We start from the raw sequence: 22,037 nt of genomic DNA, 5'->3' as shown, positions 1-22,037 counted from the left end.
CATAACCACCTGAGGCCTTGTCCATTTCGGCAGAAAATTGGCCACACTTCTTGCAAAAAAAAAAAAAACGTGTCCCCGTCTACCAATGATTTTCTACACCCCCATGAAATGTGGGTGCAGCCTTTTGGCCTCTTTCCTTTTGTTGCTGGTTCTTAACACTGTACAGACCCTCCCCCCCCCAAGATGTAACATTCTTTTGTATCACAACTAAAGCAAAGCTCCTCGTAGACTGGTGTGCCTTGACTCGGCTACCCCTGTGGACAAAATGTGGTTGTTCTCATAGTGCTCAATGTTACCTGCTGTTGACTCTGAAAAGGGGGCTGGATGGCTGCTGCAGAATTCGGGGTACTTTTATCACGTGGTACTTTATCCAGTACTTCTCTGTAAGAGAGTGGCAGCAACGGTCTGATGCCAGTACAGGTCCTGCAGCCACCTGCTCACTTCCCTGTGCTTCAGCCTGAACCCAGTTCAACGGGAGAAATTGACATCTCCGACCCCACTGACAGCTGTCTAGGGAATTTCTTTCTTGCTTACGTTGCTGGTTAAAGACTGCAGAGGGCCCAGGCGTCCATTCCCTGTCACAGCCTGGAACAGACACCACCCCACGCACGTCAGACATCGGCGTGGGGTCAACAGGTGCACTCAACCCTGGGGCACAAGGAGGACAGTATCTCCCTCGGTCATGGACTGAAATATGCACCCAAAACTCCTGGCTGTCTCTCCCCCTTGTAGGATTTGCAAATGCAACCTCAGAAGTTAGGTACAGCTGGACCACAGCCACAGCTTTCAGAATAGTTTCCTCCGATCTAAAGATGTCCAAAGTGAAACGCTTAAAACAAATGCAGAAAATCGCTCCATGAATCTTCTTATAATGTTTAGTACTTTCAAGTGCGCTCTGTGAGTCAGCATTCCCTAATCCATTAGAAATTCAGACTTCAACACCACTTTTTCCACAAAAGGATAACTTTTTAAGCAGCCGGTGCCACATATGCGCTGTGTCACTATGTCTTCCGTCTCCCTATACTTCCAAAGCAACCCAAGCTGCATCTCCACCCAAAAACTAAAGTTACCCGCTGCCGTTATGCAAAATTAGTTAATTCTCTAGGCATCCCATTTAAAAGATTGAGTTTTTTTTAAGGACAAGGAGGAGAACCAGACTCGGGGGTGGGGTGAGGGGGATGAAAAAGGAAGGAAGACCCATTTTCTTCTCCACGTCGCGACTGTCTTGCATTCGCTGAAAGGCATTCTATGCAGATACAACAAGTAGCCTTCTGGAGAGAAAGCGGGGCTTCTCTTAAGAATCGCACTTGCATCAGGAGACAAGTCCGTGAAGACCAAGATGTCACTGCGTGTTGCGCCGTGCTTCCAAGCGTTCTGCCTCCCCCGTCTGCAGCAGGTTGAGAACCAAGCCTGGGAGATGGGTGCACATGAGCCCCACGTGTGCCATCTGGGCGCTCCCGGGGAAGCAAGGACTGCGTGACTGTCTTGTGCATGCGAGTGATAGTGTCAGTAGCATCTACAAACTGTACAAAAGCAACTTTGATAAAAAAAAAAAAAAGACAAAAAACCAGGAAGCGGATCTGTTGTAAAGTACATGTCTCATTTTGCTAGCATGAGACTAGTACAGCCGTTTATTCTACAGCCACTCGCGTCAGTGACCTGGGACATCCGCAGCATGCGCCAACGAGGCCCCATGCTGGATGGTCACTGTCCACTCGACTCTTAACGTGAGCTCTGGAGGAAGGTGGCTTCCTTTGGCTGTGACACTGATGACCAGATGCAAAGACTGCCTCCTCCCTGTCACCGTATCGTGGGCAATCGGAACAGGTACCCACCGAAAAGAAAAGGTGGGGCTAAAAGCTGAAAGTGGATCAAGATGAGGAGCACAAGGAGGCTGGCTACTCCGCAGTAGATGGCCAGAACCGTGTCCTCAAATGGCAGGTAGCACTTGGCGAGGGCATAATCCGCGGCTGTTATGCTGCCCTGGAAGAGAAATGAGAGAAGCTTCTACCACAGCTGGAGCCACCCATCTAGCTGGGACAGAGCAGCAAGGAGAGGTGTCAAGGCCTTCAGCCTGTGCCAGTCAACACACGGTGAGCCAAAGAAGAGAAGTCCAGGCCACGGGTGCCTGGGGATCAAGTCTGGGACACTGACCTCACCGTGTAAAGCAGCCCTGGGCACAGGAGGGTGGGGGCACGCCTGGCAGAGATGCCGAGGGCACCGTGCAGACCGAGAATCGATGAAACATGCCACCTTAGAAGCGCACGTGCCCAGAACACCTCTGAAGTGTGGCACGATTTGGTGGGTGGGGGAGATGACAACTCATTTACCCTGAATCTCAAAACACTAGGGTTTCCCCCTCCTTTTCATGGAGCAATTGGCAAAATGACCAAAGAAAGGAGCTGATGGTGTAATGAAATAATGTCTTGAACCCATGTGCAAACACTGCAGTGCCGGCACTGTCCACCAGGGCGACTGGGCATTTCTGGAAACTTCAGAGGTTAGTTAATGCGTAAGTGACTCTGTCTCCTTAGGATATGAAACACACATGCACCCTCCTCGAGGGATGAGACCACCCCACCCCACCCCAGGGACTGTGCGCTGTTCATCTCTTTAGGGAGGGGGTGAGGAGCGTGCGAGGGATGAAATGTAACGTACGGCTTTTGTATATTTTTACTGAACGGTAGTTAACTTCATGGCGGAGTACTGTGTCAAGTTCAATACTTAGGAAGGCTTTCCAACAAATAAAAACTTCAACGTTCACGTTACCATGATGAAACTGGGGTTGTTTCTGTTCCTCCAACTGAAAGACGGGACGCTGATCTCGGGGACGCTTCCCGGGTGCAGCACCTCGCAGGCACTGTGCGTGTGGCCGCTCAGGATCAGGCGTGGCCGGAGCCACCAGAGCAGCTGTGGTGACAAGAGGCAGCCATGAGTGCCTGGACCCCATGGACCACCCTTTCCGCTGCAGGACATGATCCTCTAGTTGGCACTTCCGTCACAGAATCAAAGACAGCCTGCTAGGTAGGGCTGCCTTGTTGCTGAGCACAGATTTTCACGCTAACTCAAACGTAGCTTCCTCCCCTCACAGGTGGGTCTTCCCCACCTATTTCAAACATTTCATTCATTTTGTAAGTAGGCTCCAGCGACAAGTTTCCGTTCTAGCATATATTAAATTAATATATCTATGAAGGGATGTTAGGCAGTCAGTAGAAAATGGAATTATAAGCTCATGGGGGGAAGGGTGTGGCCTGAGGCTACATTCCACATTCCACCATCAGGTTCCTGCTCCTGGGAGGCAGCGGTGACAGTTTGGTGACAGTTTGGTCCTCCTTGGTCCTCCGTCCCTGCCACCCAGTGGGGCACCTGTATTGAATTCCTCGCCCCCAGCTTCAGCACAGCCATTGTAGGCATTTGGGGAGTGAGCCAGGAGATGGGAGGGCTCTCCGTCCAGTTTATTTTGGTATTAAAAAAAAAAAATCTAAGATCTATGCATAGCTTTTTCATAATAGCCTTTTTATGGACTTTGAAGACCCTCCTGGGCATCGATTTCAATTTTTTTTTTCTTTTGCACCAGAATAAACTTACAATGAATCCTATTTTTTCATGAGCTTGTTGATATATCTTCATATATCTCAGCAATACATATATTTAAGAATGTGCACTAAGTTTAGCTAAGTCTTTAAAAATACAAGTCATTCATCTCTCCAAACACATTTGAAATTGATAAGAAAGCTCTGAGTGTGATACCCAGTGGAGAATATTAGAGAATTAGCGAATATTAGAGACTGTGAATTGGGAAGTAGGTTTACTGGGGTAAAAAGAAAGAAACAAAGGGATGAAATGGAAATCTGACATGCTCTCCAGACCTCCCCCCAGCCTCCACTGATAACTGCAGTCACACACACGTGTGTGTGTGTGTGTGTGTGTGTGTGTGTGTGTGTGTGTGTGTGTGTGTGTTATGCCTGGGCAGCCACCTGACCTTTATGAATTAAGATGCTCACACTGCAGGACCTGGCTTCAACTCCCAGCGCCAGCCCAACTGCAGCTTCGCAGACCCAGGGGAGCAGAGTCATGGCTGTAGTGATTGGGGTCCCCCCACCCAGCCAGGTGGGAGACAGGGATCAAGTGTCTGGTTCCCAGCTTGGTCTTGGCCAGGGAAGCGGCCACTGCGGGCACTGCGGGCACTGGGGAAGGACACAGCATATGGAAACTATCTCTCAAAGAAATAAAAATAAAAAACCTGCCATCGATGGTGCAGGTGCAGGGTACAACCATCCCCACCCATGCTGCCCGTGAAGCAGAAAGGACAGGAGCGGGCCCCCCGGACAGGTGGTCACAGCACGGACAAACCTTCTGAGACGCCTCCTGAGAAAGCACATCGTACTTCTCCTTGAACGGGATGCTCTTCTCCTCTGGGGGGGCCGCGTCTTCCCCGGAACAGTTAGCATCACTTTTCCGATACAGTGGGTAATGCTGGCAGGGATTGTAAGAGCGGTCAGGGGGTACCCTGGGCTTGCAGCTGCTCCCCATCCCCCGCCCCCTGGCTCACCTGCAGGAGGATGGGGGCAGACGCAGGGAGCAGCTCCTCCACTCCACACTGGCTGGCACTACGTCCCTGCTGTTGGGAAGCCAGCCCTTAATGCGGCATACCTGACACGCACCACGCACTGGGAAGGGAAGCCGGGGGGCTGGGTGACCAACAGCACAAGCTGTTAGGAATCCACGGAGCAGGAGGCTGCTGTGGCTGTAGGTGGCCGCCTACCTGTCGGGAGCAATTCAGTCGGCGGGAAATCTCCGTCAGCTCCTCCTCGGCCTCAGAGCAGATGCTGCAGCCATCCCCTTCCAGGGCCACGCTGTTGACCATCACGAAACTGCAACAGGTGGAAGCAGGCAGAAGGTGGGCCCAGTGCTCACTGCGTGGGCTACTGCCTTCTCTCCCTTCCACCCATGCAAAGAGGACTTGGGGAGCACGGTATGAAGACAGGGGAGTCCAGAACACTCTGAAATCCCAGCTAGATTAAGGTTGTGTTCCGTGAGTCACTGTTAACGACACACAAGTAGGCCAAGGCATGGAAAAGGATTTTTAACCTTAAACCTGGGAGAAGACCCGTGACAGCAGCTCTGAGGCTGGTCGGCCCCCTTGGCTCAGCATCTGAGCAGACCATGTGTCCTAAGGTAGATTCTGAGCTTGCTGTGCCTCGTCTGAAGGGCCTATGCACCGCAGCTGGGCAAAGGGGGGACTTGATGAAATGAACCAGCAGGTGCACGGACAGGAGCCTGCTGCTAGAAAGTACTCGGTGTTATCCCTCCACAAAGTCGACCACTAATGGCAGGGATGTTCTGCAGGAAAGGCAGCGGGTAAAGTACTGGTTAGGCTAACTGGGTGCATACTCCCCCCGCCAAAAAAAACAAGTGTAGTGACACCACCAAGTGACAGGTGTCTTCTGCAAGCCCCTTTACCTTAGCTGGATCTCATTGACTCACCCTAAGATGTCTTTCGTCCTTGAACCCAGAAGGGGCACCTGGCTGGAAACACTGCCTAAGATTTCAGCAGTTTCAAAGACAAAGAGCTGAGCAAGGGATCGGAATATGGTCAGTGCGCCTGGAGTCTGACGCACTCTCTTCCGTCTGTTATCGTCTGTTACGACTTGGCAAAGAGATCTGCCAGTCGGGGACTCCACCCTGCAGGCTGAGGCAGGCAAAGGCTTCCTGGTGTCTTCCAGAGGGTGTATCAGCCAGCCCCAGAGCCACACCTGGGAGGTGACTCAGGCGGAAGGAGATGACTAACTCTAAGTTTTCTCTCCTGCATTCCTCCCACCTCCATCTCATCCCTGGCACCCCACCAGTGCAAACAGGATATGCACACAGTCTGGCCCAGTGAGACTCCAGACACGGCCGCCATAGTGGCCTCAATGAAGGGGAGCCCACGGTCAGACCAAGGATAAGGAGGCTCCGGCCTAATGCGAGGCTGATGGGATAGGGGTGCCACAGAGCCTCAGGAACACCCCACACATCTGCCACCTATATCAGGGCACTATCACTATGGAAACACCTTTATAAAGCAAAACTAGGGCACTTCAATCAAGTGTATTAAAAAAAAAAAAAGAAAAGAAAACCTTGTTTTACAGAATGTGTCCCTACCCCACAGCCAGTGCAGAAATAAGAACCAGGCACAGGGCAGGCAGCAGTGTTCACTACCGGAGGCCCTCGAGCTCAGAAGGAAAAGCGGGGCGCTTGCAGGCTTCCCCCTTATCGACTTTCACATGACTGTCAGCAAGGGCAGCCCGAGGCGCAGCAGTCAGATGCCGAGCCCGGCCACAGGGGATGTAACTCAAAGCAGGTACACCTGTCACGCTCCAGAACTGAAGTTCAAACATGGCCATAGAATCTCACAAGGAATACTCACTTAATTCCTTTCCAAGAAAACAGCTTCTCACAGTTCAAATCTCTCTCAAATCGTCTTACTTTGTATCTGTTCATCCTATATTAGTTGGGGAAAAGAAACATCTTTCAGATCAATCTGTCTTAGAACTTCGCAGCTTCTGGCCACCACAGAGAGGGAGCAGAGCGCCCAGATCTGAGTGCCACGCTGCCACTCTCAGCTGCGGCTTGCACTGCTACAGCGCCACCACCCTGCTGGAGGCCAGGGGCAAGTTCCTTGACTCCCCCAGGGACTGCAGGGCCCTCAGTGGCACTGCAGGGTAAAACAATTGGACCTTGAGGGGTCAGTGTTCCCCACAGCACATCAAGTCACTGCTTGCTGAGGACCAGTTGAGTGCCAGCTGCTCCACTTCCGATCCAGCTTCCTGCTGAAGCACCTGGGAGCCCAGGACGGGGTTCCTAGCTCCTGCCTTTGACCCAGACCTAGCTGTTGCCAGGGACTGATAAGTAAATGGAAGATAATCTCTCTAGAATAGATACACAGGTATCACTCGCGTGATCATTTTGCCTTTAGACAAATGCTTTTTCACAAAAAACCATGCGCCCAAAAGGAGTTTCTTGACTATGCGTACTATGTGCCAATATTAAAAATCCCTGAGTTGCTTACATGTCCTTTTAAAGATAACAGATTTCCTCCATCGAGAACAAGCCAAGCTATCACCCGAAGTCCACTTAACAGGTTGAGCATACTGGCTAAGGAGACTCTCAGGGCACGCTGCAGTGGTGACCCACTTACCTGTAGTGGAAGCCAATATCATGGTTGCCAGCCACGACCTTCAGCTGCACGTGACTTGGATGTCTGAACATTTTCTGAAAGCGCTCCACATCATGTGCCCAGGCCTGGGAGGGAACAGGGTCACTGCTGACAGCCTGGACACACTCTCCTGTGACCAGCAAACAGGACCTCTCTTTGGATTTCAGAGGCTGATTCCCTGGTCCAAACCAGGTGCTCCCGGAGCTAATGCAGACTTTGAAGTCCTATGCGGTTCTTACTTTTCTAAGACTACAGATAACACTTTACATGATTTCATCTGACGCCAAATGTAACTCAACAGTACCTTCCCCCATCTTAAAACATTAACTGGCAGTCCCTCAAGACGTCTGGTCCATGTCCCTATCATCGCAGGGTCCCCTGAAGAGGACGCGGGGACCCCAGGTTAGGAACTGGATCAGATATAGCAGGCCCTTAGAAAACGCCCAGTGTGTCTGAACCAAGCCAAGGATGCAACCATCCTTCAGCATCCCCCTGTGGGTTCATCGGCAGGGATGAGAACTAATAAGGTGAGAGAAAAAGCATTCATTATACAAAATACAGTAAATATCTCACAATTCTCCTGATATCTGTTTTAACCATTACAGCTTCAGAGTTGTGTTAGTATCATTGTTTCAGCCTAAAAAATATCAACTGGATAAACTCCCTGGATGGCAGAAGACCTCTGCTCTGGATAGTAGATCAAATTCATCCTCAAAATTTTAGCACAACCTGGGAAAATATGACTCGTTCGTAAAGGTCCCAATTAAACGATACTTAAAGCTAGAATAACAAAACCAAAATCACAAACTTTGAAACTCATAAAGTGTCATCCTTAGCTTGCCAGAGCAACCAGATATATCCAACTATACATTTAAGGTAGCTGCTGGGACTGGCAGTGCCCATACGAGTGCCAGCTCAGGTGAGCTGCTCCACTTGTGATTGCAGCTCTCTGCTGTGTCCGGGGAAGGCAGCAGAAGATGAGCCAAATGCTTGAGTTTCTGCCACCCACACAGGAGACCCCGATGGAGTTCCAAGCTCCAGGCTTCAGCCTGGCAGTGGTCTGACCATGACAATCATTTGGAAGACTCATTCTCTCAATCTCTCCTCTCCCTTCTCTACTTCCTGCCTGTGTCTGTTTATCCTCCCTCTGTAACTCAAACACACAAAATGCCCCAACTAGAGGCAACTGTATAGGTTGCCTTGTAAAACCTAGACAAGTTTTATACTGCTGGGAGAAAAGCAGCCAGTAGCTAGCTAGCAGGCATTCTGGGCCTGGTTAATGCCAAATCTGTATTAACTATACCAGAATGCCAGCATGGTTGCCCTATTCTCCTTCTCCTCCTTTTCTTTTTAAAGGTAAGTGGGGGAGGCAGGTACTCTGGGCCAGGACAGAGCAGCCTGGCCCCCAGAGTCTGCGGATGTATTGGAGTGCAAGTAGCTGAACGCATGCTGGACAGGAAAGAGAAGATTTCTGGGGTCTTCCACAGACTGGGCCACTGCCCTTGCAGGTAGGCAAGCGAGCTGAGATGCAGTGGTTTCAAGGGAGGAAACCGGAGGGCATGTATGGGTCAGGCCAAGGCATCTGCCCATGTAGGAGACCAGGGCTGGGCTAAATAGCATCAATCCCACCCATCGGTGCTTGACAAAGCTGGAACTAGGCTGAGCTAAGTTGCAGCACCTGCTGGCAAATGCCAAGACTAGGAACATGCCATCTCAGACTGGTGCTTCTACTGGTGAGCTGGGGCTGGGGACAGTATGGTCTGGGTGCAGGTCAGGCTGAGCTAGGCTGCTGTACCTGCTTGCCAAAATGAGAGCCAGAATGGGTGCAGGCCAGCTGGGCTAGGCACAACACCAGCTGGCAAGTGCCAGGACTGGATATGTTAAGCTTGAACACAAAATCCCCTGGCAGGCCTAAGATCAGGGTTGGGAACAAGCTTGGCAGGGCAACTCTGGGCACTCCCTTGTTAGGCTGTACCTATCACTTATGAGCACAAGAACCAAGGCTGGCAGTGGGCCAGATAGGACAAGGCAGCAGCGCCTGTCAGCAATGTGATAGCCCAGTCTGGGGGCAGGTCAGGCTGAGCTTAGCCACCCACAGGTGTGCACAAGAGGCAGATGGGTTGTGGGCTGCACCAGGTGAGGCCACAGCAGAGGTAGATAAGGACAGAAACCAGCACTGAGAACGGCCCTGGTGACTACTAAGGGTTGCCCTAACTAGGCCACAGCACCCACTGGTATACAAGAGGACTGCATCTGTGGTAGGCTGGCTGGGCTGAGCCACAGCACCTCTCATCTCATGTAAGACATTGGGCTGCAGTGGAACTAAGCAGGCAGCTGCACACACCAGTTTGTGCACTGGCTGGTGCAGGGGATGGGCCAAACCTGAGCCCACACTGGCTGGAGCACAGAAAAGTTGAATCTGAGGTCACCCCAGGTGAGGTTTCTTGGGGGATTACCCAACTGCACTGCGGGACTTGGACCCTGACCACAGGGAATATCACAGGGTGTGGTCCGACCTTGGAGTACATGTGTCAAGGACAGACCTCCTCAGCCCCTGCTGCTGGTGTGATGGACAGCAGGCGCAGATGCACAAGGGGGGCATGACAACCATCCGATCTCCACCAACAAGAGACGTGGGGTGGCTTGTCAGAGGATGCAAAGCAGAACAGGTTGGACCACTCTCCTAGACAAGCTTTGCAGCAGGTTTGCGGGTCTGTGGCTGCACTAAGGTGGAATTGGTCAGCTAATAAACCTTGGAATTACTTCCTCATCCCTGGAGCTGGGAAACTGACAATTTCTCAAAACTACCAAAACCACTGAAGGAATCCCCCTGAGAACACTCTCCTTCAGTTGGGGTCTCGAATGTGTCATCTCATGACAATCCCCGCATCCGTACACTGATGTAGTTCAACAGCAAGGAGCAGCCCCTTCTTGCTCCTCCCTAAGGACACAGGAGGAAAAAAAAACCAAAACCTAAAAGACACATCCCACCTCCCTTCCTCCATCCCTCCGTCCCAACCGGAGGCTCACATGTGCCTGCATCCCCCTCAACTATGTAAACAACATTACAAAGAAAATTAAAATAAAACATCCTTTAAAAAAAAAGATTTTACACACACACACACGCAGAAGGGGTCTTCAAAATCCTCACAGGAAACACATACGATGAAAAACCACGCACCGAGTCCAATTCTTGAGCCAATTTAAAAAAAAAATTTAAATAAATGAAGAAAAAATACACAAACTAAAACCTTTAAAGCTCATGGAAAATGGGAATTAAGGGATAGGTTCACTTAAAGAAAAGCCAGTTGCTTTTTCAATACAGCGTTGCCATGATCTTCTAAAGTCGGCCCTGGGGATAACAGACATTGCAATTCTGTTAAACAGTAGGTTTCTATCTGGACAAGAACTGGCCTTTCCTAAGAGTTCCTGCCAATGGAAAGAAACGTCCCTCAAATCAAACCCCATCCAGAAACCCTGAGTGACGGGGCATGTTCAACTGAGCGGCAAGAAGGGCTCCTTTTTTTGTTGGCTCCTTCCAAGAAGCGAGTGAGCAGGGCCTGCCGGCAGCTAGCCCACGAACATCGTTTAATCTGGCTTACGTCACTCTCAGAGGAGAGCCGGTGACTCGGGGAGCACTGGTCTCCCAACGTAGTGACTGCACAAAAGGGGGAAAAGTGAATGCCCACTTCAACACGCATTCTGTCATCTGGGGGACAGGTGCAAGAGGCCGCGCCTCATCTGCTTTTCCGTTTAGCAAGATGCAGGTGCATGCCAACCAACTGCATGCCAACCAACTGCCGCCCGGCTGACCCGCACATTTCCTACATAAACAAACAGAACAGCAGTCAGTCGGCTATGGCATTAGACACAAAGTACCTACAAGACAGACTATCTCTTATTAACAACAGTGTTCGAGCGAAACTTCCGGTCAAGCCAGCCCTGATCCGTGGACTCTGGGCAGTCTGAGCGGAAGGCTCAAGGCCAGACTGGCAAACCTGGGAAGGCAGAGTCCTACCTGGGGTGTGCTCCACTTCCCTTCATCAAAGATGTCCCCCAGAATGAAGACCACTTCCGGCTGCAGCAGCCACAGAGCCGTCTGGAAGGCCCTCTCCATTTGCCATTCCCTAGGGAGCAATGGGATGGGGCAGGGTAAGTCAACTCCTTGGGTGGGGGCCACTTCAGAAGTCAATCAACTGGTCTTCAATCAACTCTTCTTTCACAAATCCACTCTTCAAAAGAAAAAAAAAAAGATCTATTTTATTTTTGTTGGGAGATCAGAATTACAGAGAGCAGGAGAGATGGAAGATCTTCCTCTCTGTCTCTCCTCCTCTCTGTATATCTGCGTTCCAAGAAATAAATATATCTTAAAAAAAAAAGATCATGTGTATTATGAAAAAAAAAATTACGAGTGAATGTCAAACACATTTTTTTTTTGCACCAAAATAAAGTTACACGAGCCATTCCATATCCCATGAGCTTTTTGAAGTCTGCCAGGTACATACTGATCTCAGAAGTGGCACACGCAATTGGAAGAGGTTCTTTGTTAGTCATGAGAATGCAGAAAAACTCGTTCTGTAATACAGCTGTGGGATTAAATACAATAGTACCAGCAAGTGGCAAGAAACAACACCATCCTTGCTTCCCAGTCCTCCCTGCCCTCTCTGTAACCAGCTCCCATCCAGGTCATCTTCAGGGCCCCTGATGCTCTCTGGTTTTTATAACACGCTCCTGGTCGTGACCTCTAGGGTACAGAAACAGGGGGAGGTGGGGCAGCACTGTGGGGATGCTGGCTTCCACACAGGAGCACCAGTGAGAGCCCTAGCTACTCTGCTTCCCATCCACCTTCCTGCTACTGTGCTTGGGAACGCAGCAGAAGATGCCCAAGTGCCTCGGTTCTTGCCACATGGGAGACCGGCATGAAGTTCCCGGCTTCAACCCTGGTGCGGACCAGGCTACTGAAGCCATCTGGGGAGTAAGCCAGCAACAGGAAGATCTCTCTCTCTCTCCATCCCTCTCTTCATATCTGTCACCCTTCCTTTCACATAAACGGAGATAAGGGGGAAAGAGAGAGAAGACGAAGAAAGACGGGAGGAGACAAAAGGATATACGGAGATAAGAAAGGGGAGAAAGGAGACAAGGCAAGGAGGAATGTTTAAAAAAAAATATGTGGGGCCCAGATCGGTGGCGCAGTGGTTAAGGTCCTCACCTTGCACGCCCAGGATCCCATATGGGCGCTGGTTCTAATCCCGGTAGCCCCGCTTCCCTTCCAGCTCCCTGCCTGTGGCCCAGGAAAGCAGTCGAGGACGGCCCAAGGCTTTGGGACCCTGCATCCATGTGGGAGACCCAGAAGAGGCTCCTGGCTTCAGACCGGCACAGCACCAGCTGTTGCGGCTCACTTGGGGAGTGAATCATTGGTCAGAAGATCTTCCTCTCTGTCTCTCCTCTCTGTATATCTGCCTTTCCAATAAAAATAATACAAATAAATCTTAAAAAAAAAATGTGGAAAAACAGAATATGCTAGGGCAGGTTGGGGTCAGGGCCTGGTCACCACCTGCCCGTCTCCTCCTGCTGCCCAGGGGAGGCCAAGATGCCCAAAATTACACCCTGGCATGGGCAGAGCGAGAGGGCACTGCCTAGCTCTGTGTCTTGTCCCAGCCTGGCATCACGAGGGCAGTTTCTTCACATGGCTGGCAGTTTGCTGTGCTCATTGACTGACAAACAAGGAGGTGTCTTCCCATTCGGGGTGGGTGCTAGAAGCTCCTCCCAGGGCACAAAGCTCACGGGGGACCCAAAACTGACGGCCACATAACAGGGCCCACTGCACGGCAGCCACTCAGCCAACCATTCCAGGAACAGTCAAATGACCCAAATACTGTTAGTTAAAAACAAAACACTTATTTCTCTTTTTTCCATTGGAAAGGAAATGTCGACAGGGAAGGGAGAGACAGAAAGATCTTCCATCCACTGGTTCACTCCCCAAGTGGCCGCAATGGCCGGAGCTGAGCTGATCCGAAGCCAGGAGCCAGGAGCTTCTTCTAGGTTTCCCCTATGGGTGCAGGGTCCCAAGGCTTTCAGCAATCTTCAACTGCTTTCCCTGGCCCCCAAACAGGGATCCGGATGAGAAGTGGAGCAGCCAGGGTATGAACCGGTGCCCATTTAGGATCCCAGCACACGCAAGGCAAGGATTAGGCCTCGGAGCCACCCTACCAGACCCCAAATGTCCTTACTCGGTAAGAAAGAAACAAAGTGACCCACAAATCTTTAAACCTGCCTGCTGCCTGAAGAGTTTCCGAGTTCCTGAGTCACCCCTTACCTTCGTAGTTTGTCCAGCCAATGGCCAGTCACTTCCCCGAGCAAGTGGGTGTCAGCCAGAAACATGGCCCTCAGCACAGGATCTCTCCCACGGCCACGGGCAGGTGTTTTCATCTCAGGCCAGTGACACCGGCAGATCGCTAGGTAATAGATCAGAAACTCACAGAAGAAGAGCCCTGCGAAGACAATGGCTGCGAGTTTGAGCGGCAATGACCTTCTCCTCCGGAGCAGATGGAAAGTGAGCCTTTGGAGTGCCCATCTGATCATGGCCACGCTGCCCTTCCTGGGGGGGATGTCAGCCACCAATGGTCAGGTCCACGAGGAACTCAACACGGAAAGCTGGGACACACCGAGGGCAGGCATAGTCTCCGGGTCTTGGCTGCGTCTACGGGGGGAAAAGGCAACGAACTGGGTTGTGTTTCTCGAGAATTCTGCTGTCGCTGCCTCCCGCTAGGAAGAACTGAAGAGTTACAGACTCCCGCCTGCATTCCACGGAAGGCCCTCTGGTGCCTTGGCAAGGACGATGCCCCAAATGGCCAATCGGGGAATTAGCTCGCCCCGCAGAAGTCTGGGCACTAGGGAATGACCGCACAGAAACGACCCACTCTCTGACATTCTACAAATCATCGCAGAAGGAAGGGTGTGTGTTTGGCTGGGAGAATAGCAGGGGGAAATGTGACAAACAGTAGGTAAGGCCCTAGACTCCCGGGAGGATGGACCGCCATTCTCTGTACGACTTCAAATATGCACAGGCTGGGGCGGGTATGGGGCACAGCGGGCACGGTGCTGCTTGGGACACCTGCCCCCGTTTCACAGTGCCTGGATTCAAGTCTTACCTCTGCTTTCAATTCCAGCCTCCTGCTAATGTGCTCTCGGGAAGCGTTTGGGACCTTGTTGTTACCCACATGGGACACTAAGATGGAGCTTCAGACTCCTGACCTCAGATGGGTTGGGCCCAAATGTTGCAGGCAGGTGGGGAATGAACCAGCGGATGGGATGCCCCTAGTCCCGTCGCTCTGCCTTTCAAATAAGACATCAAGGGCCTGGCAGCATGGCCTAGCGGCTAAAGTCCTCGCTTTGAACATGCCGGGATCCCATATGGGAGCCGGTTCTAATCCCGGCAGCTCCACTTCCCATCCAGCTCCCTGCTTGTGGCCTGGGAAAGCAGTTGAGGATGGCCCAAAGCTTTGGGATCCTGCACCCGCGTGGGAGACCTGGAAGAAGCTCCTGGCTCCTGGCTTCGGATCGGCGCAGCACCAGCCATTTCACTCACTTGGGGAGTGAATCATCGGATGGAAGATCTTCCTCTCTGTCTCTCCTCCTCTCTGTATATCTGACTTTGTAATAAAAATAAATACATCTTTAAAAAAGAATTCTAAATGAAAAAACTGAAATGTTAGGATTTTTTTTAAAAAATACGACATCAAGCAATTCAAATGTGTATCTCACTTTACTTAAAAATCAAGAGATTCGTAAGACCATAAAGATCCGTGGTCCTGGGTGTCTTCACAACTTTTTTTCTTCTTCCTTCCCTTGCCTTTCTCCTCCCCCCCTCCCCCAAGTCCCTCCCCCCCCCAAATAAACATAAACCCTCACAGACAGCGTGCACTGAAGACTGAAGGAATTCATTTCACACGGCATTCAGGTCACGAGCTGACAGAGCCACCTGACGCCAATATGAAAACCTTACCCCAGGAACAACAAACGGGGCTCCATCAAACGCAGACGCTTCGATGCAGCAACGCAAACAAGCAACAAAGTGAAGAAGCAACCAACAGAATGGGACAACATCTTTGCACTCTACGAAACCAGCAGGAAATAACATCCCGGATTTACAAAGAGCTTCAGAAACTCAGTGACAGCAAAACAAACAACCCTGTGTGCAAACGGCTGAAGGAGATAAACTGACATTTTTCAAAAGGACACATTCAAAAGGCTAACAAACGTATAGAAAGATGCTCAGGCTCCACCGGCTATCAGGAAAATACAAATAAAAACCACACCGAGATGCCACCTGACTCCACTGAGACTGCACCTCACATGTGGGCCATCTCCACCACTCTCCCAGGGACATCTGCAGAGAGCTGGACCGGGAGCAGAGCAGTCCGATCTCAAGCCTGCACTGCAGGAGGCAGCTTTCCCCACTATGCCACAGCACCGGTTCCAGTTTCTTTACTGAGATTTTCTTCATCGTACCTCGCTTCTGTAAGATCAGGCCACCATCCCACAATCACCGGAACCGTGGGGACACCTTTGAGAGCGGAAGTGGCTCTGACAAGAAGTGGACAGGAGAGTGGTCCAAGCCAGGCCTGGCCCCAGCAAGGTGGACCCGGGATGCTGTGAAGCAGGGAGTCTGCCTGCTGATAACCAGCTTCTTGCTCACCAAGCTTTTATTTATTTATTTATTTATTTATTTATTTATTTAGAATATTTACTTTTATTTGAAAGCCAGTGTTAAAGAAAGAGAGATTTTTCCATCTGCTGGTTAATTCCCAAACAGCCGCAATGGCCGGAGCTAGTCCAGTCCAGAGCCAGGAGCCAGGAGCCTGTCTCCCACATGGGTACACAGACCCAAGCACCTGCGCCACCTCCACTGCCCTCTCAGGCCACAAGCAGGGAGCTGGATCGTACGTGGAACAGCCAGGACTTGAACCACTGACCATATGGAATGTCGGCACTGCAGGCAGAGGCTTAACCTAACATGTCATTGTGCTGATCCCAACTTTTCAATATATTCATTTTATTTATTTGAAACGCAATTTCATTTATTTCAAGGGCTAAGTGACAGAGGGAGGGAGATAGGCAGAGAGAAATCTTACATCAGCTAGTTCACTCCCCAAATGCCTGAACAGCGGGGGTCAAAGTCAGGAGCCAGGAATTCCACGTGGGTCTCTCCCGTGGATGGCCCAAGTGCTAGAGCCAACGCTGCTGTGCCCCGAGAAGCCGGTGTCAGGAGTGGAGCTGAGTCCTGTGCCCAGGCACCCTGACACAGGAGGTGGGCATCCCAGTCACTGTCCTAAGCACACTGAATGTTCAACTACGTTAGTACCCGAGCACGTCAGTAGCTAAGGGTACGGACCGATCTACGTAGAAACTGAAATAGAACGGGGGGCAGTGGTACAGCGTGTTAAGCCGCCACGTGGGACACCTGCTTCCCATGTCAGAAAGCCAGTTCTAGTCCTCACTATTCTGCTCTGATCAGCTCCCTGCTAACTCCTGGGAAGCAGCAAATGATGACCCAGGCACGTGACCTGCCACCCACGTGGGAGATTCCGACGCAGATCACGGTACCTGGAATCAACCTGACCCAGCCCCAGCTGTTGAGGACATTTGGGGTGTAGCCCAGCAGATGGAAGGTCTCTGTAACTGTGCTTTTCAAACAAATATTCTGAACGACAGAACGCATACCCCGAGGACTCCTGACACCTTGTCTTTCCTGAAAGGTGCAGGACCGGCTGGGGGTTGGGCTTAGCACTCCCTGGGCATGCAAACGTGGGTTCTCTGAGGGTTCCCACTTTCCCAGGACCAAATACCAGAAGGACAAGTGTCCTGCAACAGATAACCCATCGCGGCACTTCTCCGCAGGGCAGGATGGGTGCGGCTACCGCCGAGAGCAGGATGGGTGCGGCTACTGCCGAGGGCAGGCAGGCAGGAAATGAAGAATGGAGGCCACTTCCGCCTCTGCGGGTACAGCCCGGGAGGTGAGGGGGGCTCCTGGGAAAGCCCCCTGTTTACACTCCAGGCAAGCAGAGCTCCCCCCTGACCGACGGCCTGCTGATGCTGCCTCAGCAACTGAAGGCCAGCTAGCAACAAGACGTCCTCTGGGCTGCGCTGGGGCGTATGGGGTAGAGCCGGGCCTGGGCAGAGCCAACCGGAAGTGCCATGTGCCGACCCCACAAAAAACACCTGTGCGGCTCCTCTCGGGGAGTTCACGGTGCTGTCTCCACGTGGTCACGTCTGAGACCCCAGGAAAAGCAACGTCGCTGGGACCCTGGCCTCTCGCTCACTGCTCTCTGCAAGTGAGCCAAAGAACCTGGAGTAGGAACACTGAGATTTACTAAGTACTGTCAGAGCCATCCTGCTGTTACAGCCAAACTATGCTCCAGTTTCTTCCCGAAAGAACACAGAATGATCTGTGGAGCTGACGGGCAACACTGCGTCAGGCAGCAAGGTGTCACTTCGCAGTATGCCCATCGGGAGGTGTGCTGAGCTGTGCTCACTTCCAGAGCCAAGTCTAACACCAGACTCAGGGACAGACCTGCCTTACTATCTGTTAAACTTGCTGGCAGCAGTGACTGGGATCTGGGAAGACAACCCCAGACCAGGTAGAGCTCTGTAGGGGAGCCCCGGCAGAGCTGTGGGGGAGCCCCGGCTTCCTGTCAGGAAAGACAAAAATCACAGGCGCTCCAGAGGGAGTCTGCCACCTGTTCTCAAGTCTTCTATCCTGGACACTGGACACCCAGCAGCAGTGACGGCAGCTACACAGCGCTGCCAGGAATCCACACTGCAGCCTGCTCTGTGATTCTGGGTGGGGTCCCACAACTGCGAACTTCACAACACCCACAGGACCCGATGCAGTGATGAGGGTTGATGGAAACAATGTGAATCCTTGTAAAAGCCGGGCTTTTTAAAAATCTATTTAACATAGAGGCAGAGAGACAGAAAGAGAAGGCACTCCCCAGCTGCTGGCTCATTTCCCACAGGGCCCTACTGACATGGCTGGGTCTAGCCAAGGCCTCCTTGGAGCTGGAAACAATCCAGGTCTCCCGGTAGGTTTTCTGGAAGCAGGAAGGACATGACCATCTAGATATCCTAAATGGATTTTCAACGCTTTCTGTAGACTTGTTTTCTTTCTCTTTCTTAAACTTCTAGAAGTAGCCTCCTATGGGGGCCTTGATTACAGCACAGCAGGTATTAACACCACTTGCCCATCCCATATCAGAGTCCAGCTCACGGTCCAGCTGTGCCACTTCCAACTCAGTTTCCTGCTAGCTGCTACTGGGAGAAAGAAGCGGTCCAGGTGCTTGTGTCCCTGAGACCTGAATGGAATTCCTGGATCTTAGCCTTGGTCCAGAGCACACCCGGCTGTTAGAGAACAAACCAATAAATGGAAAATATCATATTCGATCTTACAAATAAATAAACAGACATTAAATTTAAAAGCAGCAGCACCCTTGTGTTGTGGAGAGAGACTATACATTCTTCCTGCTGGGTTATCACTTAATAATGAAACTCCCAAATCGAATTTAAGAAATAACAACAGCCCAAGTAGTTTTTGTTTTTAAACCAAAACATGTTCATGCAAAAGAAAACTGCTGACAGCCTGCCTCTCTAGCTCTCTTTCTCCTTCTTATAAAATTCAGTAACAATTCTTTTAAATGTCCATGGAGGGACAGGCCTTGTATATGCTAAGCTAAGCTGCCTACCCTGGGATGCCAGCAGCCTACACTGGAGTACCTGGGTTCAAGTCCCACCTCTGCTTCTAACCCTGCCACGTGTCACCTGGGAAGCAGTGGAAGATGGCCCAACTGGCTGGGCCTCTACACCCATGCAGGAAACCCAGAAGAAGCACCTAGCCATGGCTATTTTTTTTTTTTTTAGGTTTATTTACTTTTATTGCAAAGTCAGATATACAGAGAGGAGGAGAGACAGAGAGGAAGATCTTCCATCCGATGATTCACTCCCCAAGTGAGTGAAACGGCTAGTGCTGCGCCGATCCGAAGCCAGGAGCCAGGAGCTTCTTCCAGGTCTCCCACACAGGTGCAGGGTCCCAAGGCTTTGGGCCATCCTCAACTGCTTTCCCAGGCCACAGCAGGGAGCTAGATGGGAAGCGGGGCTGCCGGGATTAGAACTGGCACCCAAATGGGATCCCAGAGCATTCAAGGCGAGAATTTAGCCCCCAGGCTATCATTTTGGGTTCATCCCTGGCTATTCTGACCATTTGGAGTGTAAACCAGTAGGTGGAAGATCTGTCTCTCCCTTGTTCTGTAACTCTCTTTTTCAAATAAAATATATACATCTTAAAAAAAAAAAGCTAGGGAGGATAGAGTAATGAGTTTAGACATCAGTCTAGTGGCTTGTAATCAGAACTTTTTTTAAGATTTATTTTTTTAATTTTTATTGTGAAGTCAGATATACAGAGAACAGAAGAGACAGAAAGGAAGATTTTCCATCCGATGGTTCACTCCCCAAGCAGCTGTAGTGGCCAGAGCTGTGCCAATCCGAAGCCAGAAGGCAGGAGCTTCGGGGTCTCCCATGCGCATGCAGGGTCCCAAGGCTGTGGGCCAGCACAGTAGTACAGCAAGTTAATCCTCTGCCCGCCAGTGTCAGAATTTCACATGGTGCCAGTTTGTGTCCCAGCTGCTCTACTTCCCGTCCCGATCCCTGCTTGTAGCCCGGGACAGCAGCAGAGGACAGCCCAAAGCCTTGGGACCCTGCACCCATGTGGGAGACCCGGAAGCAGCTCCTGGCTCCTGGCTTCAGATCAGCTCAGCCCTGGCTGTTGTGGCCATCTGGAGAGTGAACCAGCAGATGGAAGATCTTTCTCTCTGTGTCTCTCCTGCTCTTTCTGCAAATCTGCCTTTCCAGTAAAAATAAATCTGTAAAAAAGATCAATGTATTTATTGGAAAGGCAAAAGTGCAGAGATGGAGAGAATACAGAGGCAGAGTTCTTCCACCCTCTGGTTCACTCCCCAGATGGTCACCAAGGCACTTCAGCCTCCTTCTGCTGCCAGCAGGGAATCGGACGGGGTGGGAACTGGCTCAGTGGGGGGGACTCCAACTGGCACCCACAGGAAGTCATGCCTCTAACCTGCCTCTGTGCCACAATGCCAGCATCCTGAATTTTCCCTTTTAAAGAAGCAAATTCAATCTTGGGAGCGCTGGCTTGCAGGACAATCACAGGGTGCCTCACCTTTTGACAAAGGCTACGCAGGGATAGGAGGTGGCAGGAAGCACTGAACTTGGGTGTCTGCACCCAGTCACAGCGTGTTGACCTGCAAGGAAACAGAGAATGTGTCGCACTGCTGAGTGACGTCTGATGGGGTAAAGCAGTGGAAAGTCACCTGACCCCCTTCAGAAACCAAGAAGCCAGGGAAAAATACCACCGCTGCTCAAGAACCACCTCACATCAGAAAATACTTAAACGAGGACACTGTCAGACGTATAGCAATGGAATTAACAGACTTGTTCTATTTGGTGCAAAAAGTGTCTTAACCTGTGTATAATTTTCCATAACATGCAGGTTACACACTCATCTTGCATGCAGGGATTTCAAGTTTTTTTGTGCCAAAATAAACTCTTCATTTTCCAGAAACTGGCAGTACCAAGCAGCCTGCTACATACAACACGGTCCTATGCTGTTAGCCACACGGGAATTCCAGCTGCAACTCCAAATCAGGCAAACATTCCACCCGCTGATTTCAAGCTTCAGAGCTAACCTTAAATACAAATGTCCCCCCCAAAACTGCCATAACAAACTACTATTTCACCTGCACCGACCTCGTCAATACGCATGTGACATTTGCCACCGTTCACGGAGGGGTATTTTAAAAGGATAACACAGATCATTTTTCACGCTACGAGCAGGAAGTGAGGCTCTGAGATTTTGCAAGTCAACAACTCGTTTCCCCGACGCTGCGGCGTTCTCCTCCCCCCACCGCACCCCAAGAAGAAGCACCTCCACTCTGCAGAGCTAACCTTCGGATACTGACGCCGTCACGCGAGGCCCACGGCGGACACGCGACCCTTGCTGTCCCGGGGTTCGGCAAGCGTGCCAGCGGCGCCAAGCCAGGTCAGTCCCCGCCAAGGCGCCCGGCCCGCGCGGCTCCCGGGGAGCACGGCCCGCTCCCCACGCTCGCCGGACGCGCCTCCCCGCCAGCCCCCGTGCTCCGCCGGCTTCCGGCTTCCCCTCTCCGCCCGGGCGCGTCCCGGTCGCCCCTGGCAACCCGCGCGGCGCCTACGTTCCGGCAGGGCGCACGAGTCCCGGATGGCGCAGGAGTCCCGGATGGATGGCGCGCGTCCCGGATGGATGGCGCGCGCCCCAGCGCCCACGCAGGAGCACCGCCGCGGCGGGGGGACCCCAAGAAAGGCCCAGACGCGCCGAGTGCTGCAGCCCCCGGGACACGGAGGCTCGGCCCTGGGCCGGAGGGCGGAGGAAGGAGCGCTCCCGAGAGCCAGGAGAGCTAAGGGGCCGTCCCTGGGAAATGCCCGTGGGTTTGGGGTGGCCGAGCAGGGGCGGCGATCGGCGCCCACGCGGACTCCTGTCCCGGACACTGCGGGCAGCAGCGCTGATGGCCCCGCGCTGCCCAGGGCCCCGCTGCCCCGGGGGCTCAGCTGCAGCTTTGGACGCCTGCTGCCTGCCCTGCCACCCTCTCGCCAAGTGAGGACAGGCCAGTGAAGGGCGCATGGCACGCTTGAGAACGTGGGAGTGATATTTCCACAGACTTTCTTTTGCACTGCTAGCATGTTCCCTTTTGCATCCATTAACGCACAAGGTCTTCAAGATTCAGGCTGCGAATTAAAA

At 51.8% G+C, this 22,037-nt stretch overlaps 1 protein-coding gene across 3 annotated transcripts; it reads right to left on the bottom strand.

Moving 5' to 3' along the window:
- Positions 1-853: 853 nt before the first annotated feature.
- MPPE1 (metallophosphoesterase 1) lies at positions 854-21,316 on the bottom strand. 3 transcript variants are annotated; one of them, XM_040994869.1, is made up of 11 exons: positions 21,212-21,316; positions 20,427-20,508; positions 13,515-13,898; positions 11,217-11,325; positions 7,181-7,284; positions 6,410-6,484; positions 4,766-4,874; positions 4,553-4,621; positions 4,354-4,476; positions 2,770-2,910; positions 854-1,983 (listed from the first exon to the last, which is right to left on the bottom strand). In XM_040994869.1, the coding sequence occupies exons 3-11, from the start codon at positions 13,778-13,780 to the stop codon at positions 1,801-1,803; spliced, it is 1,179 nt and encodes a 392-aa protein (XP_040850803.1). In that variant the 5' UTR covers positions 13,781-13,898; positions 20,427-20,508; positions 21,212-21,316; the 3' UTR covers positions 854-1,800. The 3 variants fall into 3 exon arrangements, with proteins under 3 accessions (XP_040850803.1, XP_040850805.1, XP_040850804.1); XM_040994871.1 differs by having other exon boundaries at positions 4,553-4,618; XM_040994870.1 differs by lacking the exon at positions 20,427-20,508.
- Positions 21,317-22,037: the final 721 nt, after the last annotated feature.

The sequence above is a fragment of the Ochotona curzoniae genome, unplaced genomic scaffold (genome assembly GCF_017591425.1).
Source record: "Ochotona curzoniae isolate NIBS_2020 unplaced genomic scaffold, NIBS_Ocur_1.0 contig_908, whole genome shotgun sequence".
Taxonomy (NCBI): Eukaryota; Metazoa; Chordata; class Mammalia; order Lagomorpha; family Ochotonidae; genus Ochotona; species Ochotona curzoniae.
Note: the sequence above shows the minus strand (reverse complement) of the source record. Positions and strands in the feature narration are given on the sequence as shown.

Excerpts from the sequence above, each read along its gene's own strand:
- MPPE1 (XM_040994869.1), bottom strand. The coding sequence starts at position 13,780 with ATGATCAGATGGGCACTCCAAAGGCTCACTTTCCATCTGCTCCGGAGG. Across the intron at positions 6,485-7,180 it reads GATATTGGCTTCCACTACAG|GATGAACAGATACAAAGTAA; the intron begins GTAAGTGGGTCA and ends CAACTAATATAG. Across the intron at positions 4,477-4,552 it reads CTGCCCCCATCCTCCTGCAG|CATTACCCACTGTATCGGAA; the intron begins GTGAGCCAGGGG and ends AATCCCTGCCAG.